The following is a 14,743-nucleotide window of genomic DNA, read 5'->3' as shown; positions in this document are numbered from 1 at the left end:
ATGGAAGACAAGGACGCCGTTTGTTCTTTAATCTGCTTTCTCATACCGAGTTACTGAGGTCCCTCGTGGGAATCAGCTTCAGAACGACTGTGATCTAGCACACAACTCAATCACAGAGCTGCAAAAACAGGGGTGGTTCTGGGTAAAGGTTCCCATTTAGTCTGGACACACTGGAAATACAATGAGAGCATCTTCTTTATCTAATAATGCAGAGCACTTGTGAGACATTACAATTACCAGTGTGTCCAGACAAAACATTTCATTTGACAACTTGTCACAGCTTGCTGGACTAATGTTGGTTCTGAAATGACAACAGCTTGCAAATTCTCCCAAATTCATTTTATTGAGAAAATAACTATACCCTGAGATTCAATTTGTAAACTAACTGTCATGTAGTGAAAAGTTACTATACAAAATCCTGATTTTGTTTTTGGTTAGAACAGATAGTTTAGTGGTCAGCCTTCAAAAAAGAGCTCTGTATTTCATTACCTGACACTTCCAGCCAAATGAATAACTGAAAACATTTTATAAAATGACATTAAAATGTGATTTTTAAGCTTTAAAATTGTCCACCAATAAAAAATGTTTTCAAAAAGTGCCATTGGTTGTATTTCCCTTGCTCTATTGTGCATTTCATTGGATGAATCTCTTCCGCCCTCCAGTGGTTTTCAGTTGCTATTGCAGTTGTGCAGACCCATCACATGTGTTCTGGATGGTTCTGCAGACAGGTGATGAACTCTTTCACCTCTTTGCCCTCAAAGCAGATCAGGTACACTGCAGAAAACAATGGAAACCTGTAGAAGAAAAACACACATTAAGCCTAGGCATCATTTTTATAGGACGTAAAGGCTATGCGACAGTTTTTAAAGAAGTCAATGGACTCACTTGTCAACCATGTCCTTCTTCTTTAGGACCTTGTAGACCTCGGCAGATGTTTGCGGGCCCTGAAGTTTCTGCCCGTTCAGCATTTCTGCCTCCAGCTCAACAATAGACTGTAGAAAAAGACATGAGTTTTAATGTTGTTTCCTTATAATATCAAATAGCATATATCGTATGCTGTTGTTAGAATCAGAATCAGAAACAGGTTTATTACCAGGTACACGTAAGAGGAATTTGACTTGATGTCAGGATGTATACATAAAAGTAAAACAAAAATGTAGAACACAGATAGAAAACTATTTTAAGAAAACTATAATAACATTAAAAAATAATACAAAATATAGCAGCATTTACATATAACTAGAATGGAGTAAAATATGTGCAGTAATAATAAAAAAAACAGATATTGTGTGCATTAATGTAATGGAGTACACCAAGCTTTTGGGCTACATGCAGTATTTGAGTGTATACAAGTAGATCAATACAAGAGATCTCACTCATTATAACATACTTCAATACTATACATATTATACATTTAAAATAACTGATGCAACTTTAACTGATTGCAACTATTTTCAAGCATTCCTAACTGAATTAATAATAATAATCTTTATTTGTATAGCCCCTTTCATACAATAAGTGCAGCTCAAAGTGCTTCACATAGACATCTCACAGAAAATGCAGTTACCAGTAAAATACATACATACAAACAAAAAATTCATAGAGTAGACATATACTAAATATATTCAGATTAAAGGTACAACGATGAAACGATTAAAAGGAGGATAGTGCAATCACACAATCAGGTGACAGGTTAAAATGAGAGTGCAGTAGAGAGCAGGAGTTTGCTTCCTAAAATGCTAAATAGTACAAATGTGTTTTTTTTTTAAGTCTTCCACCGAAGCTGGCTTCCCTGATGTCTACACAGGTATTTTTGTTCCATAGCTTTGGGGCATAGTTAATGAAAGCTGCCTTAAATTGAACGAATTTATGTTTTTTCTGAAATGGTGAATACAGTTACCAGCCTATAATGGTGTCCAGTTTTCTAGAGTTTCTTAAAGTAATGGGACTGACCTTGGACGTGCGGGACAAAGGCCCTCCGCCACTTTGCGGTTCCGTCCCCCGTAGCAGGTGGTGATGAGGTCGGCCACGCCGCAGCTTTCCAGGAAAGTGTCGGAGCTCACCGGGCCCTTTGCAGAAGATCTCTGCGAAGGCCACCATCTCCATCAGACCCAGCCGGATCACCGCCGCCTTGGTATTGTCCCGAAACCCAGCCCGTCGCAAAATCCAGCTCCTACTGCCACGATATTCTGCAACATTTTGGATTAACACGTTAAGAGAGGATAACAAATGTGGAACCTCTTTTAATAATAAGGAATATCTACCTTACCTTCAGAGCTCCACACAGCTCCACTGTGTCACTCGCCTTCACCACAGTGATGCGGAAGTTGGGAGTCTGAAGCAGCTCTTTGAAGATGTGGCCGTTTGCTTCATTTCTTGCCCCTGCATTAAAAAGTGTATCAAAAGGAGGAACACAATGTTGCTTAAAGAACACTCATTATGCAAAATCCACTTTTTCATGTCTCTTCTACATCCACATGTGTCCCCTCTGTGTAAAGAGATTCTGAAAGTTTCAGGAAAAAAGACCCCCTCTCTTTTTGTCCTGATCCATTTATATAAAAATCTGTCTGAAAATGAGCTGATCAGATTTTGGCCACTTTATGATGTCATAACGATTTTTTGGCTTGTGCAACTATTAGCCAATCACCAACCAAGGTAACCCCCCTTGTGTTATTTTTAACCAAATCTCTCTCAGAGGGGCGTGGATCCTTATTTTCATCTAAAGCAGGGGTCACCAACTTTTTTTAGGATGAGGGCTACTTTCAAAAAATAAAACAAGGCTACTTTTACTCCTCTTTTTTTTTGTTTTTTGCAGTGTATATATTTAGCACATTTTAACATTATTATATGCTTACCTTTAACCTTTGTGTGCTGTTTGGGTCTGTGGGACCCCGTTTTCAGTGTTTACTAAAATAACATGTATGCAATTGAATTATTTTAACCTGCTTTATTTGGGGGTGGGCCTCACATCCTCTAGGGGGGGCCTCACATCCTCCAGGGGGGGCCTCACATCCTCCAGGGGGGTCCTCACCTCCTCTAGGGGGGTCTGGGGGCATGCACCCCCGGGAAGATGTTTTTAAGTGAAATGCATCAATCTGGTGCACTTTGAGCACAAAATGAATGTATGGATACAGCTCTCAACAGTCAGATGAAAGGGAGCTGTATACTTTTCAATAATCAAAACATCTTTAGAATATGATCACAACCAATAACAAATCATTTAAACTTGTTTATTCTTATCTTATGTTACCTATTTAGCATTCTATCTTTTTCTTTATGCATATTTTACTGATCACTCCCCTTTTAAACAGTTCTTTGTACTGTCCTATAGTACACATTGGAATGATTTCTTACTTTATATTAAATAGATAAAAGTGTGCTCTCCCTAGCTCTCTCGCTCTCTCCCTCCCTCCCTAGCTCTCTCGCTCTCTCCCTCCCTCCCTAACTCCCTCGCTCTCTCTCTCTCCCTCTGTCTCGCTCGCTCACAGAGGCTGTGTGCTCCTCCGTGGCGATGACGGCTTGCGTTAAAAAAATAATAATAAACATATTTGTAAAGTGGGGGGACAGTACACAAACGGGATTCGAAAAGTGCGGGGGACATGTCCCCCCCTGTCCCCAGTGGAGATTACGCCATGCGTGTGTGTGCGTCAAGTGCAATAAATATATATGCAAGTTTCAACACACACAGTAAAACTCTGCCCTCATGTGCAGTATAGGCTGGCATGATAGGCTGTTCAATGGGGCTGATTGTGTTGTGTAGATTCTGCCAGAAGGAAAATCAACGGGGGAGGTGCCACATTGCTTTTCTTCCCGACTGCAACGCTGGTCCGCAAATCAAGCAAGAACGTGATTGGTCGATATTCATTGTGGGGGTGGGGGGAGGAGGGGGTGTTAGATATAGAGTAAGTAAGTAAGTAGATAGAGTTCGCTATGATGTAGGTTTTGTTCATGCATAGGGTAGATTCTTTAATCACAATTTCCTTTTTTTTTTTGTGTTATTTATACATTTTGGATTTGCTTGGCGAGCTATTTTTAGAACATGCTCCAGCGGGCGACTCACGTTGCCCCTGCGGGCGACTGAGTGCCCGCGGGCACCATGTGGCTACCCCTGATCTAAAGTAACAGACAGAGAATCAGCACTCTGAAACAGGGCTGAAACAGAGGGATTATGGGATGCTGTACTGATCTGATTGGTATTTCAAGCCAACACTCAGAGACATGTTTGTATATATCTAAGACCTATAATATATTGAAGGAGAAAATAGTATAATAGGGGACCTTTAACAGGGAAGTAACGCTGTATTGTTCTCCTTATCTGACCACCAACAGCATCCAGGCAGCTTTTTTTGGCAGCTGAATAGACAAAACGTACCGATGGTGGTTTCACAGAACTTCTCATCTGCGACCTCGCTGGCGATGTTGGCCCCCATAAGGACGCTGACCTCTATCTCCAGTTTCTCTCGGATGATGTCAGAGATGAGCTTCAGTCCATCTGGTCCCCTCATCGATACCCTGGGAGACAATAACCAATTAGAAACCGCTTTGGTTAACTTTCAATTCTTTGGGTTAACTTTCAATTCTCACTGGTATCATTGTCCGTGTTACTGTATTATTTCTGTTTTGCTTTTATTTGACATTTTTAAATTGGTTTTATTGTAACCCATTTTAATTTGTTGTCAGCTTTACTTCAGGGAATTCCATTAGGGTCACTGCTGATGTTTTATCTTGTTCTCTATTTATTTTTATATTGTTGTAATGTTTTCTTCTGTTCTGTAAAGCACTGCTTTGTGCATCAAGGTGTTCATCAAATAAAGTGTATTATTATTATATTATTATTATTTAGAAACAGCTTCTGTCCTTTGACTTAGTGTCATAAAACTCTCTCCTGGAAAGGGTGTTAGTTATGGATAATTTAGGGTTTGATAGCGATAAATCAGTGCGTTGCCTCAACTTCTACATCCCATGATGTCGTGGCCACAAAAACAATAAGTCAGCTGACACTATTTCCCTGTTTCCCTTTTTTTGCTGTGAGGAAATCCTGACATGACGAAGTGGATCTTACTTTGATGAGCGATATCCCGTGGTTCCCTCTGAGATGTGGGGTTTGATCTGATCACACAGCTTGCTGATGAAACTGGTGAGGGATTACAAAGACCAGGATCTTCGCTCCTTTGACGGCTTCTGAGATGTCTGGAACAGCGACCTAGCGAGGAAATAAATCGTCCCTTAATAGTGTCAGATCTTTGAGTATCAACAACGTAGACTCACCTTATTCAAGTCTGGCTTTGCAAATTATTTTTTCTTTAATAAATGTATTTTATTACCAGATTGGTCGCTTGAATGGCACCGTCTTGGGTCCCCATATCATTTTCTCGTTTATACTAACTATTAAATAAAGGTTTTGAATTGAATTGAATTGAATGTGTACATTTCACAGCAAAGAAAACTGGTTAAAAACATCCATAATGATAACAAAAATATAAAATAGGTCTTTATAAGAAAGAAATACAAAACTGATTTAGAAATACGACGAGAAGAATTTGTACAAACAAACAAATTCTTATCGGCCCCTTGGAAAATATCCATATGACGCCACAAATAAACCACACACACACAACAGTAAACGCAAGATACACAACACTATTAATAAAGCTTAATAAACAGATCAATAACTATTCTCTTTTGAAAACGATGCGTTTGCTCATCCTGCTTCTCTCCCACAGGTCAAATCCATGTGAAACTCAAGGAAACTCTTACAGTTTGCAACAATGACAAAGAAATAAACGTGATAACATGCATATGGTCGGATTTAAGTAATCTTATACAATCCAAGTATGTTTCAAGACTGCAGTGAATTGATCATCCGTAGATACTGCTGTTCCTAAATTGGAGAACTTACCACATTCCTGGGCAGCGTGTGACCTGGTAGATATTTTGACATTTTGGTGCTCAGTATTAATGATCTCTGTTAGCTTTCTTCCCATCGATCATCTCTTCATAAACCCACATGTTCACCATTGGGTCGAACCGTTTGGAGGCTTTGACATTATGCCCGATATTTTGGCAATAGGAAGAGCCCCTGGAGGGAGTTCAGGACAAAAGTAGACAATTAGGGGAAAACTATAGCATTAACCGGAGAAAAAGGTCTCATTCAATTCAAACTACACTTTTACTGCGTCAAACACTTTTGAAATTAGGTCCAAGCAGGTCGGAAAGTAAACATTTCCCATAAATATAAGGGATGTGATTTGCAATAAATGAATAGAGGACAAAAAACACTTTAGTTTCAACAAATAAATGTATAATAGTAATACATATATATTTAAATAAAACTGTAAATACAATAAATAAGGATGCTTAATTTAAAAAAAATCAAACAATTTAAAATAAATGTTCTTAAAACAGAGATTAGCACTTCATATTTTTATAACCATGCAGGACAACATCTACTTAAATTAATGAAGGTTGTGCATTTTTCTATTGTTTAACCTTTTTATTTCAACATATCTTTTATTTCAGTTTATTTAAAGTATTTATTTATCAGATCCTGTATTTATGAATGCATTTTCTTTATTAAGTCATGCAGTCCTCCCTATTGAAACACATTGTGCACTTAAAAAAGGGAAATCAAATGGTGTGTCACGTGTGCATTTAGGGCTAACACTTTGATAAGTATCTACAAGGTGATTTATGTGTCAGGCAGCAGACAGAATAACCGTATCTGAGCTAACATGAGCAATGCTTGTAGCTTTATCCTGGAGGTCGGTAAGAAGATGCTGTCAGCAGACTGGATCATTCAACAGCTGGATTTTAACTTTCGCATTTTTTATTGAGATGTATAAAAGAGTAATACATTAGACTTATGCATTTTGACGATATTTGGTCTGATATCTGCTAAATATCCATCCGAGTTCAGTTACGCGATTTGCTAGCAGTACAGTCCCCATTCATAAATAGTATGTCTGTGGAAGAGGCATTAATATACAGATGTTAATTTACCAGTTTTCCAGATCCCACGATGCACACTTTCTTTGCAGGCATATTGCGAAAATGCGAATCCTATTGCTGGTTGAAGCGGTTGCTTTTGTTTATCCCTGGTATAATAACTTCCTCATACGCCCTGCTATAAATGTCTATCACCCCTCCCCCCACCTCACCACGGCTACACCTCTTTTTTTCCTCACAAGTGAAAATACCATAATAATGCAAACTACAATAGCTATTTTAACGCTTTATTCTTCATTTTTTCCACGTTATGGTTCAGCCGACCTAAGCATGCATTATATGGATGCACTAGGTGTATAAAGGACAACCTAACGTAGCCTATATTCATAATGTATCTTGATGTTTTTACCGGTCATTTATTATTAAGTATTAGTAATGACTGGACATATGGGAACCTGCCCATTCACATCTTCAATACACTTTCCGGTCAAGATACCTTTCAAAACAATGTTTATTGATTTATTAAACATATGTAAAAACTACTACCTAAGTTATGCTGAGGAAGAACATTTTATAGTATTATAACCATTCTCCTGCAACTAGCTAACTCCTCAAATCACTCATTTAATTAATCGGATACCAAAGTAATACAATTGAAGGAATTCTATATATTTTTGGACTGAAATCTCTGATTTAATATCCTTTTATTTATGTGTTCGTTTTTTATTTAATTTATGATGTAATTGTCCTACAATATTCTCATGATATACTCTTCTTGAGTCTTACACTTTATATATACAGTCTATGGTCTTAAATAACTGTTTCACTTGTATGCGCCTGTTTTTGTTTACCTGAATGTTTTGTTACCCCTTGTCAATAAAGAAACAAACGATACACAGGAAGCTCGCGCTGTAGTCACTGACTGCTTTCCTGCCAGGCAGTAAATATCAGGCGAGCTAGCATACACAGGCTAACTGACTACTCCCTGAATTAGCGCAATTGAAAAATGTTTTATCTTTCGTTTTTCAACTTACCCAGTTAACAGCGTCTGTCGGGTATGGGAGGTGTTAATAAGCGATGAACTTGCTGCTTGTGTTATAAGGTTTTACTTAATTCAATCTGTAGTGACTTAGTGTAGCTAGTTAGCTAGCTTCCCAGGTTAGCTTAACGCCTACAAGCTGAGTTAGCGTCTGTGAAGGGGGCTTCGTTGCTTGTGATTATGCAAGGGGAAACTACGGCTATACGAATTACGGAAAATGAAGGAAAGCTGGGATGTATTACCCCAGAACAGGACCCCAAGCTCCGGGAGAGTAAGTGCCAAAAGCTGGCAGTATAGGTGGGTGTTTGTTTAAATCCTGTCATACATTTTAAACCTTCTGATTTAAGGCGTATTTTCTATCGAGCAAGTTTGTAATAATACACAATGTTCAGTTAATTATCATGTGTTTTCACTGTGCAATGTGTGGCGGATTTGCTCTTAAATTAATGATTAGGAATTAAATGTGCTTTCTAATCTGACAGGTAACAGTGAAATCAGATTGCCCTTTGAGCAAACCTGTCAACGCTGTGTGATTAATGTGTGCATGCACTATGGGTGTGTCCAAGTATCTGAAGTGTCCATTGTCTCCTTTTTGCTTGATAACCTCCAGTGACCACATGGAGAATATCGATGGCTACTTGATGAAATACACCAACCTTGTAACAGGGTGGCAATACAGGTGAGTTTTATATCTGTGTTTTAATATGACACCAAACTAAACAGTATGGTGTCCCAAGAATAAGAAGACACAACCACTTTCAGCCAAATTCCTTCCTGTAATCCAATCCGCCAATCTGGTTGTACGTGGACTGACATTGTATTTGTGTACCAGTTGTACAGTTGTTCATGCATACAAGTGTATCTGAAAGTATTAGTAGAAAAAAACAAGCAAAAATCATTGATGTTGACAAAACGGCATTGTTTCACTGAAATAGCGTTAAAATCACAAATGCAGGTTCTTCGTCTTAAACAATGAGGTGGGCTTGCTGGAGTACTTTGTCAATGAGCAGTCAAGACCCCAGAAGCCCCGGGGTATGCTCCCCCTGGCAGGGGCCGTCATCTCCCCCAGCGATGAGGACTTCTCATACCTTCACCGTCAACGCCATCAGCGGGAGCAGTACAAACTCAGGGGTGGGTACCTAATGCACATTAACAGTCTTATGTCTGATCGTTGCCTAATTATTTTACGTCTTACTGTAATCACCATCCATCATACAGTATTGATCTGAATGTTTTCCATTAGCTGCTCCTAGATGCAGAGAAGCACGCTGAAATTGATGCTGAGTAAGATGCATCGCAGAGTAACGTTAACATGGTTTGGCTTTTTGTGTGTCTCTCAGCCACCGATGCCAAAGAGAGACAGCACTGGGTGAGCCGTCTGCAGATCTGCACCCAGCACCACACAGAGGCCATGGGGAAGGTAAGATCGTGTGCAAATAATAAAAGAGGAGGCACACAAATACATGTAGATTGTATGTATATAAATGACTGGGAACTGTATTTAGAATAGATGTCAGTCAATACAACAGTGTATAATATCCATTTAAGGTTTGGATAAACATAACAATGTCAGGATGTGAGCTGGACATTCTTCAGTTTCATGCTTTACTTCCTCAAATACAATGAAGCAATTGAGCAAAGCGAGATATAAAAAAAGAACTAACCCTAAAATGCAATTAGTGTGTGTCAGCACAGTTATAACTCATATCGAGATATATTGATCTACCATTAAAACGTGAAATTTCTCCGGTATTTCTAAATCCATCGGGCCAATCAAATGGCTCAATCCAATCAAAAATGCATATATTATTGCCAACCTGGTTTGAAAGCGCATATCTCATCCTTTGGTCTCGTGATTCCAGTAGGTGTTTTGGGAATGTCTATCACAGGCGAACCAATCAGAGCCATAGGGCTAAATTACACTAGAACTAAAAACACATCATTCTTTAAGCAGTGGTTAGAAATATTCAGGAGCTGAATGAATTTGGTTTTAAATGATCAGGTGAACAATTTGCCTTGCACAGACTAACCCCCCGCCCAAGTCCCGGAGCTACTCTATGGCGTCTCAGGGCAGCGGCAGCTCACCGATGTCTGTGCGGCGGCCCAGCCAAAACCCTGCGTTGTTGTTCAGCTGGCAGGCCAACAAGGGCTCGTCGCTGTACTCCAGCAAGAGGTCTCTGCTGCCGGACCACCTGATGGAGGCCCGAGAGGTACTGCTGCCACACTCAGTCTCCTGCTACTGTTAACATTTAATATTATTAATATCATCCCAAATCTGCGATTATTTCGAGTTGTAATGTTAATTTCATTATAGTGTCTAACATTTTAATCTATTTTATATGAAATGTCTATTCAATGCTAATTTTATGTTTCTCTTTACTGGTAACTTTATTCTATGTGATATAAATTATCCAATCCTTCCAATCCAACTTTATTTATATAGCACATTTAAAAACAAAAGTTGACCAAGTGCTGTACATCAATACATGTATAAAAAAGCAGCATAAATACATTTAGACAAAATCGATAGGACGAAAATAAACTAATATAAAACCACGAGACAATAAAACCATACTTATAGCCACAGACTGAAAACCCTCATACACGATTTAAAAACACAACAAAATAGAAAACCCCAATTTAGAAAGCACAGACTGATACCTCTTATACGTGGTCTGCAAAAGCACTGGAGAACAAGTAGGTTTTTAAACGAGATTTAAAAACAGGCAAAGTGGGAGCAAGTCTGATCAATTATCTGTGTCAATTCTCTACTGTAAGGCACTTTGGACTCTTGTATGGAAAGTGCTATACAATAAAGCTTATTATGCTTGAGACATCAGGACCAGCACATAAACTGTATTTTGCAAAATGTATCACACATATGCTTTTCTACTCTGTGCTTCATTTTTACTTTGCTTCCAAACGTTGAATATCAGTTTCCTTGACTACCAATCATTTGTATCATATTCGTCCCTAAAACATATCAATACATCCATATTCCTGCCATGGTCGACAAGATATTTAGTGGTTAATTTAAACTAATTACAGTAGGATTTAGTTGCTTCAGATGTATTTAGTGTCTCTCGTGTTCCCTTTGACCCATTTGTATGATGGTCATTGTCCACAAGAGGGTGCTGTTGTTTCTAATAACAGCAGCACGGCTCAGTTTGAATCAATCATGTGTTTTTTTTAGTGCTGTCAAACGATTACAATTTGTAATCAGATTAATCACAGCTTAAAAATTAATTAATCATGATTAATCACCATTCGAACTATGTCCAAAATATGTCATTTCTTTATGTATATTGTTGTGGGAATGGAAAGATAAATGAAAGAAGGCGGATATATCCATTTAACATGTTTATTGTAACATTTTTCTGTGTGTCAAAATGAAAGAGAGCCCCTATCAATCATCAAACCGTGGGGTCTTAATTCATTACGTGTTGATTTCTATCAACGGGGGAGTACTTCAGGAAAGTCGACGGGGGGGGGGGCCAGGGCTAGTGGAGTACTTCGTGACCACAGAGTGTGAACGTTGTGATCAGCTGTTTCAGCGCAGTTCGCCAGTGAAGGGGGGAGTCTCTGCTGTGCAATTCTCGGCGCGAGTTGGCGGACTTTATTTTGCTAACTTTAACATCATTGTTCATGGTGGGGCTAAGCCATTTCTTGGTATGGGTGTAGCCTACCCCAGCCATACCCTGGCGCTGCCACTGGTGGGATGTATGGGGCGGGCCATTCTGCACATGCGTTAAATGCGTTAAATATTTTAATGCAATTAATTCAAAAAATTCATTACCGCCGTTAACGCGATAATTTTGACAGCATTCGTTTTTTTATAAGCTCCCTCAGGACAATATATACAGTATTTGTCCCATGTACTAATAAGCAAAAGAGTTAGATAAAGGTACTCGATTTCAAATGTTTGTGCTGATCTATGAATAAGACCCTTACCTTACTTACAATTGTAGAATTGCTGATTCAAAGACTAATGAATAATTGAGTTGTATTAATGTCTGTTTGTTGTAGCTTCTACACACAATGGTTACACTTTTTTAGTAAGAGGAAAAAATAAGATGTGTAAGGGGACATTGGCACAAGTTTTTAATGTTAAAGTGCACAGATTAAAAAAGGAAAACAATTTTAAAAGTACCTGCACAGATATATATATATATACACACATACATGTGTTTTCACCCTGAATAACTAAACAACCCTCATCATCCGCCTCCAGATGATGACCCAGGCGCAGGGCCAGCACAGAGACGTGATCCAGAGCATCGAGGGTCTGCCCGCGACCCCCGGGTTCTCCCCACTAGACCAGGATCTGCTGATGCTCAAGGCCACCTCCATGGCGACCATGAACTGCCTCAACGAGTGCCTGCACATCCTGCACCTGCAGCAGGTGGCCAGACTGAGGGGCTCCCTGGGAGGTGAGTGGAGGGGGGGGGGGTGTATACATTGTGTGATGGTGCCTGTTCCTGTTTTGTCTTTGAATATATCATTGAGAACAACTTAATGTATGCATAGCAAGAGGGGATCTGCTATTTCACCAAGCAGAAGTGTCTTTTTCTTCCAAATAAAGCTGCTCCTGTGCTGCCTGACGACAAATCTTAGCCTTGAACATGCAGCCCTGCTTCCAATCTAACAGTTTGCCAGACAGTGGAATTATTTTTGCATTATTGATAGGGAGCTGTACCTATTCTTACCACCTGTCTCAGAGGTAATGAGATCTCAGATGGTTAAAACGTCTATCGGCAACACTTTGTTGACAGAATACAGTTCTTTATCTGCTTCATATTCAAAACTATACATTCTAGGGTATTGTTTTGCTGAAGTATCAACACTTTCCAGATTTTAAAATGGGGCAAATGGTCTGGTTGTAGCCAATCAGAGGCAAGGGATGTTTCCATGGTACGGGCCGAAAGTACCTGATACCTGGCCTGTCGGGGGGGGTTAGGTTACACCCTGTTGGTGTAGGGCTGCCGCTTAAGGAAGAGCCATCTGTCCAGTCAGCAGCCAGGCAGCCGTGGGGTGTTTATGTGGCGATTGTAGAGCTACGCCTGTGTGCCAGTGTCAGGGGGACTTGCAAAGGGAGGGGGGGGATAGCACCACGAGTACCTCTAAAACGGCCTCCCATGGCAGGACCCACCATCGAGTGGCTGGAGCCCAAGCTGCCCGACATCCTGAAGAACGGCAGCTCTCTGGACAGCTTCACTGCGGGGGAGGGCCAGCTGGAGGGGGGCGGCCTGGAGCTCAGTAGCCCAGACTCCTGCAGCTTCTCTGGGGTAAGGACATGACACCCTCTCCCCTAAGAAGTTGATCTGACTTCAGTTATTTCCCCTTTAGGCTTTCTGAGTTTTTTTAAAGGAGTCCTATCATGTCTTTTATACATAAATGTGTCCCTGGTGTGTCAGGTAACTCACAAAGTGTCAGAAAACAAAATCCTCTCTCTTTTCCTCAGTACCCAAATCTCTAAAAACTGGGGTACAACGGAGCTGATCCAGATTTGCTGCCGATATGACGTAATATTGGGCTTTACACCCACGGCCCTATCAGAAACGTTGCTGTCAGAAACAATGCCCGACGTGTTTTGGACGTAATATGGTCTTTGTTTACATTAGCAAGCATCGCTAACATTCAGAGCTAACCTGTACTGAAGAGAGCATGTGTCAAAAAGCAGGGGGAAAATACCTTGTGGTAAACCCGCAAGATAAAAAGCATTTGAGCTTCATACTGTTTCAGAAATAATCCTTGATGTGTATTTTGAGCAAAACACATCATAGACATGTTTTTCATATTTGTATATATCTGAGACCCATAATATATGCCTAAAAATAGCATGATAGGAGATCTTTAAGTGACGTCTCCCATGTCATAAACACTAACTTATTATCAACCTCTGCTGAGACATTCGTGTAGGTTGTTGCTTAAATCAAACCCCCCCCCCCCCTTCCGTGTCTCAGGAACAGGAGGACATTGACGCAGAGGATGAGGCGGAGGACTCTTTCACGGATAAGGAGGAGGACCTGGGTGCTGTGGAGGAGGAGCGCAGCGTCATCCTACACCTGCTGTCCCAGCTGAAGCTCGGCATGGACCTCACAAGGGTAGGTCCAGTTCCATGTAGCTCCGAGAGGCTAAACAACCCCCCTTCCAACACATCTTGACAAAACAAGACTAATGGGATATGTTATCATGTTTTATATGGTATAACAGATGGTAAGTGACATTTCTATAGACTAGTCCAGAAAAATAATGTTCGTTACGCCCTACTATTTAGCTGAAGTCAGTTCAAATTTAAAGCTTCAAAAAGCATTTAGTTTACCTGAATTGAAAAGGTTCGTAGTTGCCCAAAATAAATACATTCAGGTCATGTTTGTGTTTCAATATTCTGATACTTTGATTTGTAATGACCTCTCAGGCTGAAGTAAGCACTTCCTGCTTTGTAATTACTGCTCCTGGACACTCGGACACTCTATCTTCCAGGGTCGGTTTGTTCTAGTATTTGGATAGCCTCCTCTTGGGTTTCTGATTTATCGCAGTTATCTGGTGAAATCATGGCTCAGGTGGACATCTAGTAGACGCTGTGACCTCAGGGTCATGTCGAGTGTACGTCAGCCGCTCAATTTACCCATGGTGAATGATCTGATAACGCACCAAATGGAAAAGAAAATAGCATCCAAGCACTACCTAAGATTTACGAAGACAACCAGGGGTAAATAGCGTTGGCAAGGAATCCTGTTAACAGACAGAGATGTTGAC

General features: G+C 40.1%; 2 protein-coding genes across 2 annotated transcripts in view; one reads left to right on the top strand and one right to left on the bottom strand.

Annotated features, from left to right (window-relative positions):
* Positions 1-321: 321 nt before the first annotated feature.
* LOC117539364 (glycerol-3-phosphate dehydrogenase 1-like protein) lies at positions 322-7,041 on the bottom strand. The gene is given in 14 exon segments (XM_034205519.1): positions 322-794; positions 886-992; positions 1,901-1,904; positions 1,954-2,072; positions 2,074-2,144; positions 2,147-2,189; positions 2,270-2,382; positions 4,373-4,512; positions 5,063-5,133; positions 5,135-5,203; positions 5,900-5,935; positions 5,937-5,975; positions 5,977-6,079; positions 7,025-7,041. Coding segments are annotated over 14 exon segments (1,029 nt in total). The 3' UTR covers positions 322-697.
* Positions 7,042-8,164: 1,123 nt separating this feature from the next.
* Positions 8,165-14,743, top strand: part of LOC117539293 (oxysterol-binding protein-related protein 11-like) — a 54,086-nt gene continuing 47,507 nt past the window's right edge. Inside the window, 11 exon segments of the mRNA XM_034205405.1 lie at positions 8,165-8,215; positions 8,217-8,281; positions 8,595-8,663; positions 8,940-9,063; positions 9,065-9,095; positions 9,098-9,115; positions 9,325-9,404; positions 10,009-10,194; positions 12,216-12,414; positions 13,127-13,269; positions 13,948-14,088. Of these exon segments, the coding sequence (XP_034061296.1) occupies positions 8,165-8,215; positions 8,217-8,281; positions 8,595-8,663; positions 8,940-9,063; positions 9,065-9,095; positions 9,098-9,115; positions 9,325-9,404; positions 10,009-10,194; positions 12,216-12,414; positions 13,127-13,269; positions 13,948-14,088 (1,107 nt within the window).

This window comes from Gymnodraco acuticeps, unplaced genomic scaffold (assembly GCF_902827175.1).
Source record: "Gymnodraco acuticeps unplaced genomic scaffold, fGymAcu1.1, whole genome shotgun sequence".
NCBI classification, from domain to species: Eukaryota; Metazoa; Chordata; class Actinopteri; order Perciformes; family Bathydraconidae; genus Gymnodraco; species Gymnodraco acuticeps.
This window is presented reverse-complemented; position numbering and strand designations above follow the sequence as displayed.